The sequence below is a fragment of the Gobio gobio genome (assembly GCF_949357685.1).
Source record: "Gobio gobio genome assembly, chromosome: 9".
In the NCBI taxonomy this organism is placed as follows: Eukaryota; Metazoa; Chordata; class Actinopteri; order Cypriniformes; family Gobionidae; genus Gobio; species Gobio gobio.
Window position 1 is genome coordinate 12,798,408 of NC_137115.1, and position 17,019 is coordinate 12,815,426.

At 38.4% G+C, this 17,019-nt stretch overlaps 1 protein-coding gene across 1 annotated transcript; it reads right to left on the minus strand.

Annotated features, from left to right (window-relative positions):
- Positions 1-555: 555 nt before the first annotated feature.
- On the minus strand, positions 556-15,144 carry ccnl1a (cyclin L1a). The gene is made up of 11 exons (XM_079825642.1): positions 14,819-15,144; positions 14,414-14,488; positions 13,789-13,898; positions 11,662-11,782; positions 11,493-11,557; positions 6,786-6,885; positions 6,586-6,690; positions 6,342-6,483; positions 1,719-1,830; positions 1,537-1,635; positions 556-1,460 (listed from the first exon to the last, which is right to left on the minus strand). The coding sequence occupies exons 1-11, from the start codon at positions 15,059-15,061 to the stop codon at positions 1,040-1,042; spliced, it is 1,593 nt and encodes a 530-aa protein (XP_079681768.1). The 5' UTR covers positions 15,062-15,144; the 3' UTR covers positions 556-1,039.
- Positions 15,145-17,019: the final 1,875 nt, after the last annotated feature.

The following is a 17,019-nucleotide window of genomic DNA, read 5'->3' on the forward strand; positions in this document are numbered from 1 at the left end:
ATTAATGGCCAGAAAGGTGGATACATAATTATTAGTGAATAAGACTTACTGTGAATTAGATAGTCTGAAGACCGAATCATTGAATCATTTACTCAGCCGTTAAAAAAACCACAACCATATCCTGATCTTCAGATGCATGAAATAATACATAGAGCAATTTATCTGATGTAGAAAGGTTTGAAAACAGAATATTGGACCGACTGAAACACTCATAAGAGGAACCAGTGAACAAGAGAAAGCAGCCAGTATGAAGGGATTCTGGTCCCATGTACCAGATTGACCCCATCGGTTGAATTTGTGTTCCTACACACGGGCCCATGTAACTGTTTTTATCTGTTCATTTACATCCAAACATTAAGATTCACTAGAATGAACAGGTTTTTCCTACATACAAGAAAAATAACCATGACAAGCCATTTACTAGAACCATCTAAATTTAACGCCACAGCTTCGCTGTTTGTGCTGGTGTGATTTGTGTCAATAAAAAAGTGTCATTGGGATTGTAATCGTAAGCAAGAAATTACTTTCGATTCATTAGAGTAAAAAACAACAACTGACAGTAGGAATAAGTCACTTTTTATTGAGTAAAAATCAGACATTGAAGACGTGCAGACTAAAAACCAGTGCAACAGTCACCATGATCAAAAAAAAAAAAGTCTGCATCCAGCTGTAAAAAAAATATGATCTATTTTCAGAGTAACCAAATTTCTTCCATCAGCAGAGCATCTTTATTAATTATTCCTATAGCTGTGCAAAGTATCGTTGTCTTTCCTGAAAAACATTTTCCATTTTTCTATGTAACTAGTGATTTTCCCACCTTTGCTTTTATAAATCAAAGCATTTCCCATATTACATCAACATTGAACCCATCTTTACACTGTAAATATGTAGTTTCATATCCTTTCAACATTTAAAACTAAAACGGCAAAAAAAACACAAGAGAAATCAATAAAGTAAAACAGACAACTAGGTCAATGTTGACCGCTTTAATTGAACACAAACACACTCGCAGTCTCACAGACGTGTAACAAGAAAACACTCAGCGTCTGTGTCGACTGTGGCTTGAATGGCTGCTGCTGTGGTGTTTGCTTTTATGAGAGCGTTCGTAAGAGCGCGAGCGTTCCCGCCGGTCGCGGTGATGGCCGCCGCTGCTGCGCTCGTGCTTGTGCTTCTTCGCCAGGTCAGAGGAACCTCGATCCCGGTCCCGCTCTCTCTCTCGCTCTCTGTCCCGCTCGCGGGGCTTGCTGGTGGAACGAGAGCGGCTGCGCGACCGTTTCCTTTTGTGGCCGTGTCTGCTGTGCTGGTGAAGGTCGTCTGAGCGCTGCTTTGACTTCAAGTGTGGCAGGAGGGGAGACGGAGGGCCGTGGTTGGCGTGTCGCCGCGGAGATGGGCTGCGGCTGTGAGAGCGGCTCCGGGAGCGAGAGCTGTAGGTGCCTGAGTGACTGTGCCTGTTATTGTAACTAGAGGAAAGGCAGCAACTGAGTATAGAGCCAAACATCATAGAGCATGCAGCAGCGCACTGCAAGTGATACTTACTGTCGTCTGGGAGAGCGAGATCTGGACCGGGATCTCGTTCTGGAACGAGAGCGGCTTCCGCTCCTACTGTTCCGACCCAACTTACTTTCCTTCCTGAGTCTGAGGAAAGGTCAAGGAGGATGCTTAGTCAATGCTCTTTAATTAAACAAAACAAGTATCTAATCATTTGTCAAATAACTCACCCGTTGTGTGGGCTCTTAGAGCCCTGAGGCCGATCTTCTGGTTCTTTCTTCATGGCCTTAAGCGTTTGAGGGTTGGGAGACTTCTCATCTGATTTCATTATATTAGGAGAACCTGATAGGAAGAATCAAATTTGTATTATTTTTATTATGTTTTACAGGTTTACGGTAGGGATGCACCGGTTGACCGCCCAAAAACCGGAACCGGACGGTTTTTGCTTCTAGCGCGCGATCGGCAACCGGCCGGTTTTCTTTGTATTTTTCTGCCGATTTTTCCGGAAGTGCGCCCGCGTGCACATACGCCTATATTGCAATCATTCGCGAATATGTCACTTGTGTGTTACAAACGGAAACTGGAGAACTGAGGGAAGAGACGAGATACGCTGAAGGGAATGAAGAGCCGCTTTCCTGCGCGAGCTTACCTCTCCGCGCCCTGCACAAGCAGATAGTGAGCGTTTGTTCAGCTCAGCTTCTCACGTGTTGGATCGGATGAGAACGAAACAGACTAACTTGTGACAAAGCCGAAATACTTCTTTTTGTAGCCTAAAGAAGAACATGCATGCACTTTTGAAATGAAATACTATCAGTTCTGTAGCCTATAGGGATGGCTCGATACCACAATTTTGTCTTCGGTACGGTACCACAATCTAATACCGAAGTACCGATATTAAATCGATACCATACAGGGTCTGAATTTTGATGCGGGTATTGTGCATAATTTTGCTCACTCTCGCAAGTTTTGGGTTTATGAAGCGGGAAATTACCGCAAATGTTTATTATTAAATTAATCAACAAAGATTGTCACATCAATCAGTCATTTGGAAACTTTTTTGTAAGTAATTTCAGCATTACTGCGCGTCTCCATTGCTTCTGGCTTGAAAAGACATCGCACCTGCACTATAAAAGCAATCTGCGCACTCAGATTCAACACTTTCGCTTCCGTTGCCGGACAACTGACGGAAATCACTGCCCACGTCTTTTTAAACCTCGCCAATTTGAACATGCAAGCGATTTTATAGCATTTCGTAATACATATGGGATGAGAGCTCTTTGAGAGAGAGAGTTTTCTTTGCGCTCATGCCAACAAACAAACAAACACACACACACACACACACACACACACACACACAAGCCTAAAGAGCTCGCGCATTCCAAATTAAGTTGTTTTTCCTCAGTCAAATACACACAAAATTATGTCAAAAATGTAAATCTTTAGTGAGTAGTTACATAAACACAGTTGGTTATGTCTTTCGCGGATGTAAATAGTGCAATAGAATGCGTGCAAATATTATGAGGTCTAAACGTCACTGGTTGAAACGAACGCTGGAGATTTCTTTATATTTAAACGATACGATCTTATGTATGTGCGTTAATCAGTGTTAAAAGAAAAATGTCTAAATTAGATCGTTAGAATTATGCACTCACCTGTCGATCTCTTAATGTCTTACAAGTCAGGAATTAAGTGGCAGATGCTTGGCAAGGTTTGATGGTTCTTCAGCAGTTTTATAAGCAAAGTAATTCCAAATTTCACGTCTACTCGTCTTTATTAATGAGTTTTGTGCGTGTTGAGTGAGATTCAACTGCTGTATTCATCTTGTTCTGTTGCCACATTTGCCGGTTTCGCGTCAGTTTGGGTAGCGCGCTGCCACCTAGCGGTGAACTTCGGAACAGCAGTATTTACCGAAATGAGCAAAATCATGATATCGTACCGTTTGAAATAAAATATATACCGGTATTTTTGCAGTACCGGTATACCGCGCATCCCTAGTAGCCTATAGGATGATCATTTTTATTTTACCTTAAAATTACATTGATTTAATTTGATTTAAAAAGCACCTGCTGTAGCATCTTAGTTTTTTTCGTTGCACTAAACATTATTTGATTTAACATTTTGGAACAATTATATACTTTGGTTTTATTTAATTTCACTGGTAAAGACTTTTTTTCTTTACACTGAATTTAAAAACAAATGCTGATTTAAGTAACATCTTTGTTTGGATTGCACAATATGCAGTTGTTGCCTTCAATTTCACATTTCAGCCTTTTAATTTCCAATTCAATTTCCTGTTAATTTCAGATTGCGGACTTGTTTTCATTAGCCAAAAGCCAATTTAGCCTGTTAAATACCAATAACATCTTGTTCATGTATACTTTAATTATTTTATTGTGTAAAAAAAAAAGCGGAAATCTGTATCGGGCAGTTTTCTTGAAAAAAAATCATGATCGGTGCATCACTAGTTTACGGTTAACCAATTTAAAAACAGACACCTGTAGACATCTTCAAGCTAGTGAGATGTGTGTTGAGGGGATTGTTCACTCAAAAATAAACGTTCTGTCATTTTACTCATGTCGTTCCAAATTCATATGAATGTTTCATGAGGAGATGTTTAACAGAATGTTCCTGCTGTGCTCCTTCAAAATAATTCAAAGTTACCAAGGGTCTGATATACAAAATCATGTGTTTATTCCTGAGTCCTCCTAAGCCAACAGAAGCCATACAATAGCTTTGTGAAGGAACAGACCAATGGGCAAGTTGCTTGCTTTTAAATTTAATTTGCATTCTTGCCAATTCAAATATGGTGCATAGCAAGCAGAAGACTTAAAGGCCATTCACACAGAATTTATCTTGCACATGACATGGCGTTCTAAAAATGCACAGCTCAACTTAAAAGTACAAAAAGAAATAAATAAAGTGAAAAACACAAAAATTAATTCTGTGTGATTGGCTGTTCAGCTTAGTGAATGAGTCGGTGCACGAGAATAATAGCAAAACGGCAAGCAAAGAAATCAAAACAGTACAGATAGAAAGCTGTTCTAATGTTACGTCATCTTAACATGAGCGGAGTAGAATAAAGAAAGTGATCAGCAGGATTGATGTTCAAAAAGGTAAGCACGCGCTGCTTTGTTTACGGTTTGTGTATCTGCAGCATCGGTTTTCCTTTTTGAATGTACGAATATAGGCGAATATATCTGCAGAAATAGACAGTTGCCTCATTTACATGCAGGCGCAGAACACATGCTAGTTCTTGGTGCATTCAAGTGCAGCTTTTCACCCGAAGCAGGTGACACGACAACTCAGTCGGCTTTCATCAGCACTAGTTCTGTTTTGTGTATCCCTACCTTAAAACACATGAAAATTAAGGCTGTGTATTGTTAAGAATCTGGCGATACAATACGCATCACGATACAGGGGTTACGATACGATATATTGTTATGTATTGCGATATGGTAAGAAAGGCAATATATTAATTTTTTTTTTTTTTTAGAAAAAGATCATTTAAAAGAATAAAGAACACAACCACATGCATAAAACCTGACAAGTAACTATTTTATTTAATTAATACAGTATCATTTATATCACTAATCACCATTTTGTGCAATCTAAGTAAAGGGAGATAGTAAAGTGACTACAGGATTCTTTATGTGTATATGTTTTAAAGGTTCACAGTATAGCAGTTTTTCATTTCTAAACTATTTAACAACAGAAAGTGCATAGTCCATTCCATGACTGAATGTTTTGTTTTATATTTAATACTGTAAAGTTGTTTGCTTTAAAGCAGTCTATTGTATAAAGTGCTATTTAAAATACTGAACTGCAGAGTTGGTGCAACCATATCCACAACGCTATGATCAGATGCTTTCGTTCTGCTGCCACCGCTGTCAATTTTGTTGTATTTATTTTGTTACTATAAGGAAAACGTGCAGTACATATTCTATCGAAACCCTTCTCAGCAACGCGGATGATGTCGGGATATTAAGCGAGCTCTCAGATTCAATGCGTTTCCCAAGTATTGAATTTTAACTTGGCCTATTTTGCAAACAAAATGACTCTTGGCAATTTCCTTAGTGGCTTCTTTATAGCTGAAGCCAAAATGAGTCCACACTTCATCTCTGTATACAGCAGGAGCGGAATAATTCTATCGTCTTGTGAGCTGGGTTTGCTAATACAAACACTAGCGATGCACGCACCCTCACCTTGCGCTTCTCCTGGTCCGCGTCAGTTACGTTCTGAGATAACACTGCCATATAGCGGTTGGGTTTTATACAGTCTGCGGTTTAAACTGAACACAAAGCCACAAATCTTGGATGTAAATATATAAATATCGATAGTGTTTTTGAGAATCGATACAGTATCGCCAAACATAATATCGCGATATTCACAATATTTTCTTACACACCTAATGAAAATAATAAACTTTCGTGATGGCCAACAACTGCAATGTCACGCAAGTGTAACCCTACTGCAGCGTTACTAAACGTGATGTGAATGTATGTTGCGTCGCGTTGTACAGTATGTTGGGACAAGGGACCCAGAACTAGAACTGTTAGAATGTGCACTTTAGCATTATACTAAGTTTTATTCCCTCCACTATTTAAAATCTTAAATACTTAATCCCCTCACACATCGCTTGTCAACACGGCAGTCTATTGTATTTCATAGCTGTTCCATTTCCATTTATTTTTTGACCGTCAAACTATGAATGTATGTATAAAAACGGAAGTATACTTTGGGCTTTACATTACTTTTGTGCCGCAGACAATAAATAAGCATTTGGAACAATGATGGTACACTACGCTTAAAAGTAAAGCCAGTAGACTGCACAATAAGTAGAAGTGACAACTTACATGGTTTGGATCCAGGAGAAAATCCACCCAATGTGGAGAGAGCAGGAGTGCCATCTGGATTCAGTCCTTTGGCTTTCAGTTTGGCTTCCTGTAGAGCCACCTTCCTCTTGTCCACTTCCTTCTCCAGGAATTCATAATTTGGCTAAAAAACAAAAGGAAACAAATCAGAAACAGAGACTCAATATAATCACACAAGTGAAGACCTGCTCACTTTAAAACAGGAGTGATGTGAAACGGGTCTAACCTTTTTTCTGGTGTACAACTTCAGAGTGGTTGTACATATTTCTTTGATCTCCTCCTCTGTAGCACCAAAGAGCAGGTACCAGAGCGGCCGAGAGGGTAACGATATCTGAAAGAAAGAATGATGAGAAATGTCAGACATCAACACCACCACATGTCAAAGTAAACACAAGAGCTGATGAAAGAAAGAGAACAGTTTTGTACCTGTAGCACTCGTGCAGCGAGGTAAATGCAGGCACAGGCGATAGTCTCAGCTTGAAATCTCACAAACACATTAGTGCGAAGGCTGTCGTTCATGTAGTTCCTGCAACACAGAAGGTGAACCACAAAATTGCCATTTCCCTGCATAGATTGATCATCAATAACTTCATCTTTATGTACGAGGTTTGTCACATGATGCAAAAAGACCAAAAATAAATGGAGGCTTGAGTTTAACTTTGTCCTTTCCCTCTCTGCCTCGCGTTCCTCTGTCGTTCTACAGAAGTTAAGGCAAGCATGCAGTGTGAACGAGCACACGCACACGTTCAGTGTACCCATGTGCGCACAGACAAGCTCATGGGAGGACATTTGTCAAAAATATAACTGGTTTGCATGCGACAAATTACTACAACTTAGAGCTGCACGATTAATCGTTTGCAATCTCATTACTAAACATTTCGCCTGTGTCTATTAACCCTTTGACAAAAATCACCAGGAACATTCAAATCCGTGTCTGCGCTGCCACTGAGCCAGAGAGGGCAATGTCATGGACAAACAGCCTTTTCAGCCACACAGTATCGTTATTTCGGTGTGATCACAGAAGAACTGGTATAAAAATTCATAGTTCAGATATAAACACCAATGTCTATGGAGTAAATCACCTTTTGAAAATAACGTTCAACACTTCATTTAATCAAGAGGTTCGTTAAAAAAAAAATGCTGATTCATCCATTAATTAAACAAGCATTCGAGTGAGTCATTCATTCAAAACTAGTTTTTAAACAATTCATTCAGATTCATTAAACATTTGAAATAGACTACAGCAATTAACATTAGTAAGAACCTCTAGTAAATTGCATGTTATTATTTTGTTTAGCTGTTTGTTCAGAATTGTTGTTCTCAATTTATCCAGAATCGTGCAGCTCTACTACAACTCCATCCATTTATACAAAATACCATCTTAAGTAATCGCTTATCTTTCCATAAAATAAGCAGATGAGAGTGTAAAATGGAGCGAAACAGGAATTTTTAGGCAGCAGGGATGTAGCACTGATGACTGCATGCAACTCATAACAATATACGACATGCAAAGCGGGCTGAGAGGAGCTGCCCTGGGAATGGACAACTACACAACTCCTGTAGTATTAGGCTAGACAGCCGAGTGGAGACTTGCAGACAGACAATAATCTTTTACTTCAACTCTGAATGACTGCCAGAAATGAGATGCAAAGCTCTCTGAAAAAAGCAAACAGGCAGATGGATACGATGGACCCAAAGCACTGTCATAATGACAAATAAGGGAAAGACTACATTGATGTGCATTAATGCTGAAATAGAAACACTCTAGATTTTATTCTGCAGGCCTTAGAACTAGGGTTGGGTATCATTTGAATTTTAGTGGTTCTAATTCCAATTCCGTTTCAGCTTATCGATTCCGATTCTTTTCCAATTTCCAGTTCCGATTCCAGTAAAATAGAAACATTTAGTCAAACATTTATTCATTGTCTTTTGGCAAAACGTTTTGTTGCAGCCGATTTCCATAAACAAAAATCAGCAGGAAAAAAAAAGCCTAAAGATCACTATCATTTTCCTAAGGTTTTAACAAAAATACCCCAGCAAAAACTGGACTAACTAATGTAAAATGTCAAACATTAAGGACAAGTAAACAGTAATAAAATAAGAACATATAAACAGATTAGCAATAGCACTACCACAAAGTTCAGATACAGAAATTGTGATCAAATGTAAAATAACACTGCATAGTTTGCTATATAGATCAATCCTTATTAAAATTACAAGTTATTCAGTAAAGATCAGTGAGTGATTTTCTTTTTCTCTTGTTCTTTGATTAACGTTGACTACAGACTGCAGCAGGTTTATTAAGCTGCTGTAATTCAGACCTCATGCCAGATCCAATATGCATTTCCTTTCTCAACTGTTTATGTTCACTTAAGACAAAACGACTGTTTGCGATGATATTTTGACAAAATTGTGCGTATTTGTACGTTCAAGCCCAAGACGACGCATATACGAGAACTCAACTCTGTATCACGCACTATTTGAGTGCCGAATTGAGTTGTTTCACAACTTCTTGCAATTGAAAATAGTTTGAAATCACATTAAATTGCACAAACAGGAATCGATAAGTGGAATCAGTTTTAATTGTATTACAAGTATCCGATTCCTGACCTTAAGTATCCGATTCCACAATTGGAATCGATATCGATTCCCAACCCTACTTAGAACATTTAATTTAAATAGAAAAGCGGAGCTTCAAACATATCGTTCAAGCGTAGACTAAGCAAAACAGAGTTTCTTTAAGACAACGCCTCACACCAAATTATTGTTATAATTGCTTATTTAAAGGAATAGTTCACCCAAAATAAAAACCGTCATTTACTCACCATTATGTCATTCTAAACCCATGATATTTTTCTTAGTGGAAGGCACACAAAATTTTTTTTTTACCAATGTTCAAGATACCCCCACCCCATACAATGGAAGAATATGGTGAAAAGAGGCTGTCCATCTCTAAAGTGAATATAAAAGCATGAAAAAGCTCTTCTGAAGCCATATAATAGCTATGCATATGGAGAAGTGGCTATTCAGTAACTAATTATTATTCACACTAGTTACACATGTGCAAACATTTCAAGTTTGACATGAAAGACTATTAACTTTGTGATTTAACAAAATTGTGTGTGTGTGTGGGGGGGGGGGGGGGTAATGACAAAAGGGTTATCTTCAAGATAAATCTAACAAATTTTACAAATGTGACATACCAAGATTATGTAGAAGTACATAAGGGATCAGAGAGGACAGAATTTAGCTCAAATTTCAGTTCAGAAGACTTGGAATAAAGAGAACCAATTACCACTTTTTTTTTTTCCCTTTTTACATATTGACAGCCTCTGGACACTATATGTGGTCAATGTATGGAAAAGAGCAACGCAAGCATTCCTCAATTTACACTTAGCTATTCTAAGAAAAAAAAGAGAATCGTACAGGTTTGAAAAGACATCAGAGTGAATGACAACAATTTTCATTTTTGGGTGATTTACCCTTTAATTTGGCGTACATTTAGAAAAATAAAGGCTACTACTAGGGCTGCACGATTATGACAAATCATAATTGTCGATTATTCCCTTGAAATTCCCTTGAATTATGTTTTGAATAGCTTTATACCATAGTTTGAAGCAACTGCATGCCATATTATATATATATATATATATATATATATCTATAAAAAATTCTTCCTGAAAAAATTATTTTCTATAACATTAAGCCTCATGGCATCTATACATTTGTTTGGTTTCTTCTTTAAATAAATAAAAAAGTAAAATTTATGCATGGTCCAATAATAGGGGCTTTCGCACCGGGTAGTTCAAGGAACTTGGTTATAGTAACTAACCTCCAGGGTGGTTCCCCTAGGGTAATTTTCCTGATTGCATTAGGTAGAACTATTATACAAAGAAAATAGACATTACATGACAAAGTATTGGCGTTTGCCGTGTGATTGATGTCCGATGTGACTAGCTGAGCAGAAATACATGATCATTTTTCGCTTGGTCCCCTCAAAGTTGCATTGGATTTTCTCCTAAGCATAACGCTTGAGAGGTCCATCTATCACTGTTTTCCATGAGTCATGTCAAGTCACCTTTATTTATATAGCGCTTTTTACAATGCCGATTGTTTCAAAGCAGCTTCACAGCGTTAAACAGGAAAATAATGCAACAGAATTTGATTCGGCTGTACAGCCGATCTGGAGAAAACAGTGATGTCATCCAACTCAGTTCTCATATAGTGTCAATGCGGGCAGATCAGTAATTTAGTTGAATATTTAGTATCCCCAACTAAGCAAGCCAAAGGCAACAGTGGCAAGAGTTAGTTCGTGGAGTTAATATATAGGCTGTGTACACAGCTTTTTAAAAATGGAGGGGGCTACCATGCTGGTGTTTCATGTGCATTCGACCAGGCAATGTAACATGCTCTAAACACACCTCTTAAGCACGCAGAATAAATGTAAGTGGAATTTTTTGTTTTGTAATCGCGCTTTGAACGATTACGTAATCATGGCATCCGTAAATCGCAATCGCGATTAGAAATTTTATTAATTGTGCAGCCCTAGCTACTACTAATTCCACCTAAATCTAATTAGTGAAGTCTAATAATGAAATGCAAATATTCAGGTTTTAAAACTACCTTATAAAGGTGAAAGCAAATAATCAAAAAAAAGAGAGAGAGAGAAAACTTGAGACTTGAAGCAAAAACAAAAATACAAATCCTTTTGGACAACCGCAAGAAAACAAGATGCTGATGGCAGCTGGAAAAGGCCCCCTTCAGTGATTCTCGGGCAGAGAGCTCTCACTGGATTGGCTGTCTCGAGAAGGGCAGCCAATGGGGGGAGATTCCTGAGGTCATGTGGTTGGAGGAGCAGAGTTCAGAGGTTCTTTATGACACTTACCATCATGGACTACCCTTTAATCAAAGAGTAGAGAGAAAGGACAGAGTTAAACTAAGCTCTCCATTTTCCTTTAATTACAGCCATGAACAAGAGATTTAAAACAGAAGACGCACACCAACACACACATGAGCCACGAATACACCAATCCATCAGATGAGGGGACAGAAAAGTTACGTAAGAGGGTTAATTACTGGGCTGGTTACACCGCAGTGCCTAGACACCCAATGCAAGATTTCTTATTTACTCACCATGCTGTCTGGACCAACATTTGGTTCTTCTCACATTCAAGGACTTGCAGATACATGACGATTATCTAGAAAACCAATGACACTGCATGTTAAGTTACTCATTTTGTTTTCCATCGAAACTTTAATGTGCAAAATAAAGTGAAAGCAGCAACGGAAATGGCAGACATACCTTGTGTGGGTGTTTGACGTGGACGCAGAAGCCCAGCTCCTTCAGCACACGCCGTTCAGCTTTTATCACCTGGTTTTTGGTGTTTATGTAGTTCTGATCAAGTATCAGTGGACTTGGACTCCTGATTCATGAAGGAACGAAAGTAAAATGGTTTCCCCAAACCCAAATACTATTCAAGACAATGAAAAAGTGCCTTTTGTTTGCTTCATTTTCAATTCAATTCAAATCATTCTGTTTCCCTTTCAACCAACTAAAGGCAACAGGTCCAGTTTTTTTGACTCCTGTAATTTCAGTTTAAGACTTTTAGTACTGCCACAAGTGACTAGCAAGAAAACGCTCCACCTCTCACCACATCATAGCTTCAACAGAATATATATATTAAAAAAAAAACTTCTATAAACGTACTATAAGCGACAATCACACTAACCAGGTCAATATCGGGAAACAAAAGCATCAAAGACCTCAACAAACAGTATACACAGTCTCAGCATAACCATTGAAACATAGAAGAGACAAGAGGTTCTTTTTTTAAAAACACTACTTGAATAACAAGTTCATGACAACATGAAAACAATGCTGAGTCACGATTTGAGAATAGCACAAAATGTACTTTAAAGGTGTGCAAGGTAATCACGCAAATAACATTGGTCACCTTCACTACATGATCAAAATCTATAATACAACAGCAAAATATACTGACCATCTGAATGAATTTTATACTTGTACTATTTTAGCTATTAAAAAACAACAACTATAACTGTCCAGTTTTGATATCAAGAGAAACACTTTACATGTAATATTTTACCAAAACTATGTTGCACACCTAAATAATATTTTTTTTTAAAAATCAATTATCCAGTAACGGAAAAATTACATTTTAACAAAAAATTCTCTCTAGCATTGGAATAGAGAGAGAATTGTTTATATGTTAATAGTTATTATCTTAATGTTTTCATTTTTCACTGACATAAAATCCAGACATATTTCGTAGAACATTAACTCAACATCTTTTTTCATCATCATGTCACACAATTACATCTGAAATCACAATAACCTTAAAAATCTACACTAAACAGCATGGTTAGTGATTTCTAAGGGAAAATGCACACAAAACAGCTCTGACAACCTGATGTCGAAGACTGCTCTTTGTAAAACTCAACATTTAATTGTGCATTTTGGACATTAAAGTGTCTAAAAACACCCAATCCAAACATAATGCATACCGTACATAACGACGCAAAAAAAAAAAAAAGCACGTTCTCAGTGTGCAACCCTCACAGTTCCTGTCATGCGACCATACAAGAGATTTCAATCTTGGATGTGCAGAGTGAGATATTTCTGTGGAAGCTATGACATGTGTGGTGAGGTGTCTCTTGATAATGAAATGAAAATTTAGATCATCACCTGTGCTGGCAGAGACAATAAGCTTAAACTGAGATACAGGAGTCACCCAGACGCTTCGGACCAGCGGCCAACCTGTCGATCCCCGATATCCCAGTGACCGCTTTCAGACCACTGGCTTCTCCCGGGGGAGGGGGGGAAGCGACACCTCGCTCACTGTTGCCATGCCGACTGCTTCATCTCTACGTACCATTCCACATCACCCAGGCATTGGTAAATGTAGCTGGTCGCTGTTAGTTGGTTGCAAGGGAAAAAAGAATTCAAGTTAATACCGCGTCCTTGATTTCAGATGAACAATTTTTCCTTTTTATTCTCTTCAAATTGTTTTCAGAATTTAGACTAGCCAGTAATTTACGCAACATAGCTCAATTGGCATCATATTCCTTTGATCAAAGTTAACCTTTTGAGCCGTTTGAACGTATTTTACTTGCTCAGGTAATATCCTGCTGTTACTACCAATTATGACTGATGAAGGAACTGAAAAGCTTTAAAATGGTTTAGAATAAAGCAAACAAAATTAAGACATCATATCAACGACAAACAAGTGCACAGACTACTCACAGTTAACATGTTTTAAGTATACCTGAATCATTTACAATTTGAGGTGATGACATTAAATGTTATTCAAAGAAAAATAAAATCGGTTAAGGTGGGAGGTTGGGCGCACAGGTAACGAACAGAGGAAACGGTGTGACAGAAGCCTTTGCGAGACTGAGCCATGCTTACCTTTTGCCTCGGAGCTGCCTCAAATGATGAAACACATTGATGACGTCTCGAATTCGTCGAGGGGCTTCTTCGATCTTTGAAGCCAAGTTCATACAGGCCATGGCGACAATCTAGATAGACAGAACAGATGACAGAAAGCTGAAGCAGAAACACTGCTATACAGGAAACCAAACGGCATTCATTAGTTGAAAGGCTGATATACTGATAGATATATCAATTTCAGAACTTGTCAGTGGACAAGAAACATTTTCTGCTTTTAAACGGTGAATTTGACCAAATGTTGTATGAAATGTATTTAATTTAGCAAGTGTCGCAAATAAAAAGACACTACTATAACTACACAGAAATATATTAAAATTGTCAACATAGTTAACTGTCTAATTAAACCCTGTTCCTTTCAAACAGGCCTATGATGCCCAAAAATTACACCTAGTTAGTTTATTTGACATTTGAAAACAAGCCCATTATAATTACCCTGTTATGACACCATACGTTTTAAAAAAAATAAAATGTATACACTATCCAGCGATGTTTTTAGTTATAATCAGATTGGATGTCATTTACAGCAGCTCAAACAACATGGCTGCCACCCGCATTGCTTGTAAATACGGCTTTATTCTCTTACCTCGAAACTGTGTTTCACGAAAGACTTCGAGTAGAAGAAGCGATGAAAAAGCACTTGTCCGGTCGCCATGGCAACCTGAAATAGAAATACAATTAAAGAAAATTGAATAAACTGCCCTGTTTTATTTAAAAAGCAACGTCCGCCATTTTGTTTTTGTCTAGCCGATGGGCACCGTTCGTGAAAGACGTACAGAATCCATGTTACTGAACTCTAGATTAGACACGGTGTATATTCTAACTGTATACATTTATTTTTTTGTCTATGGTAAAGTTTTGTCGGGTTATATGTGTTTGTTTGTCACATCGTAATTATTCAACTAATGATTTTTTTTTAACCGCCACCATAATATGAAAGTTTCACTAAAGATTCATAATTGTTGTCCTCTAACAAACATATCAAAATTACCTGCGGCAGGCGCAGCAGGATTCCGGCGGACTGGAGGAGCTCGCAGCCCAGGATTCGCAGGTCGGTCTCGACGTACAGGTCGAGGCCATCCTGCATAGACGGGGTTGGGGAAAGCTTTTCCTCTGGAATCAAAGAATTATCGATGGCGAGGAAGACTTCGGAATACACTTTATCCCCTATTAGTATGCCTTCGCTATTAACGGGAGCGTTTACGGCGGGACCGGTGGCAATCGACGCCTCCATGATCGCTGTCGTCGGTACCTGCCGAGGACGTTAGAATCTAGAAATATACTCGTAACCCAGAGCAGATAACAGCACTTCAGAATGCTGCTTCTGTGAAGCTCGCTGATTGGTGCAGAGCTGTGTCATGTGACCACATCAAAAACTATCGCTGTCAGACAACTGTTACTTTATTCGGCGCTGTAACCCACCACATTGCTTTGAAGTACGTTTCTGCGCCCATATATAAACTAGTAGATACCATTGATTATACACTTTAAATACATTGATGGTTATGCTGGGATTGTAAGCGCTATTAATCAGGGTTTGTCTCTGTAAAACAAATTCACAGCGCCTCCTGCAGATCAGATTACCATCCTGCAGCAGTCAGTTACTGTAAATGACATGCGCTTCCAGGTGTTTGTATTTCTATAAGGATTGACCGTTGGTCTGACGTAAGCCTGGCCTGACAAACAGCAGATTTCTACACACCCGCGTCATATTGTAGAGCCGAGTTAAATGTATTTTATTCACGTATAACATACGTAAACACATAAAGCACTCCATGTAATCACGAGGGAGCAAACATAGTAATTTATCAGCATGATATTTCTACTTTTGCCACCAACTTGTGTATTCTGTAAAATTGAGGAAGTAGTTGTGCTTCGTTTATTTTATCATGGCAATCATACATTCCCTGTGAGAGAATTCTATATTATTTATTTATTAAGATATATTATTTATATAACCATGCTGTTGAACTTATTAGCCTAATTTCTTTATTTTGCCGTTTTTAATAATTTCTTAACGCTCTGCCTACAATTTAAGTCTTTCTAGCTGAGATTTTCTATAGGCTACCTGCTCTAAAAACGCTCAACTGATCTTTCTCACTGACTGAGGTGTCCTTTCTTTGTTTGTATCCTTCCCTATGTCTAAAAGCTGATGTGACAAAGTGTACAGCAAACAAGCTAAAAAACACAGACATAAGTTTGTATAAGCTGTCGACCCAAAAAAACGAGAGTTTAAGGAGACTAAAGTGGATAAAGGCAGTAAAACGTGACGCTTCAGCAGGAAGAATGGGTAAATTTGGGGATCCTGACACTCAGTATGCGTATGTGTGCAGTAAACATTTTGTCACTGTTAAGTCAAATATCCAAATGTCAGTTTTATATATTATATTTCCTGTCTCTGATTACGTTCCCCTCCAGTGGGTGTAGTTCTCAGTGTAATATAACGTGTCTCAATGGCCTGTATCCACTTTTTTTGTCCTTAAACGCTCGTTTTTTTGGGCCAACAGCTTATAAAAACTTCTGGGTTTTTGGTTGTGGGTTTTGTTTAGCTTGTTTGCTGTACATTTTGTCACATATCCGCTTTTAGACATTGTTCTGTTTTTTGTTATAAGTCCGAAATGACAAGGAGGCCGCTTCACGCAATGCAAAGTCAATGGAGAGCATTCGATTGTTTTCCCCCCCGGTGGGCGTGGTCTTCAGATTATGACGCGTGTCGCTCTGTCTCTATGTTATTGTATTATGTAATATGTGTATTTTAAGATGGTTTTAGTAGCCAGTGACTGGATACGGCCCGTGCCGGGAAGTGCCAATGACGCCGATGACAGGAACTGAACTCAGTGTGCCGTACATATCAATCCGCGGGTACGTTCTACAGTCGTGTGCCTGACGTCATGACAAATGACACAGATGATAGCAACGTCGATCCCCTTATGGAAAAACAAGCCCCATTATTTGAAGAAGTCAGTGATACTAAATTCCCAGAATAAGGGTGGTTTAAACTTTATTGATTTTAATTAATTTAATAGGCCTAATACAATTAAAATAAATGGGCTTAACCAATTCCTAAGAAATCCCACCTCTGTTTGGAATGTTCCCTCAATTTGTCTTCTCGCAGCTTGGTGGCACAAAGTTTGTCTTAATGTGTAATTATGATGTCCAAAAACTCACCGTAAAGGTCTCTAACTTTCACCA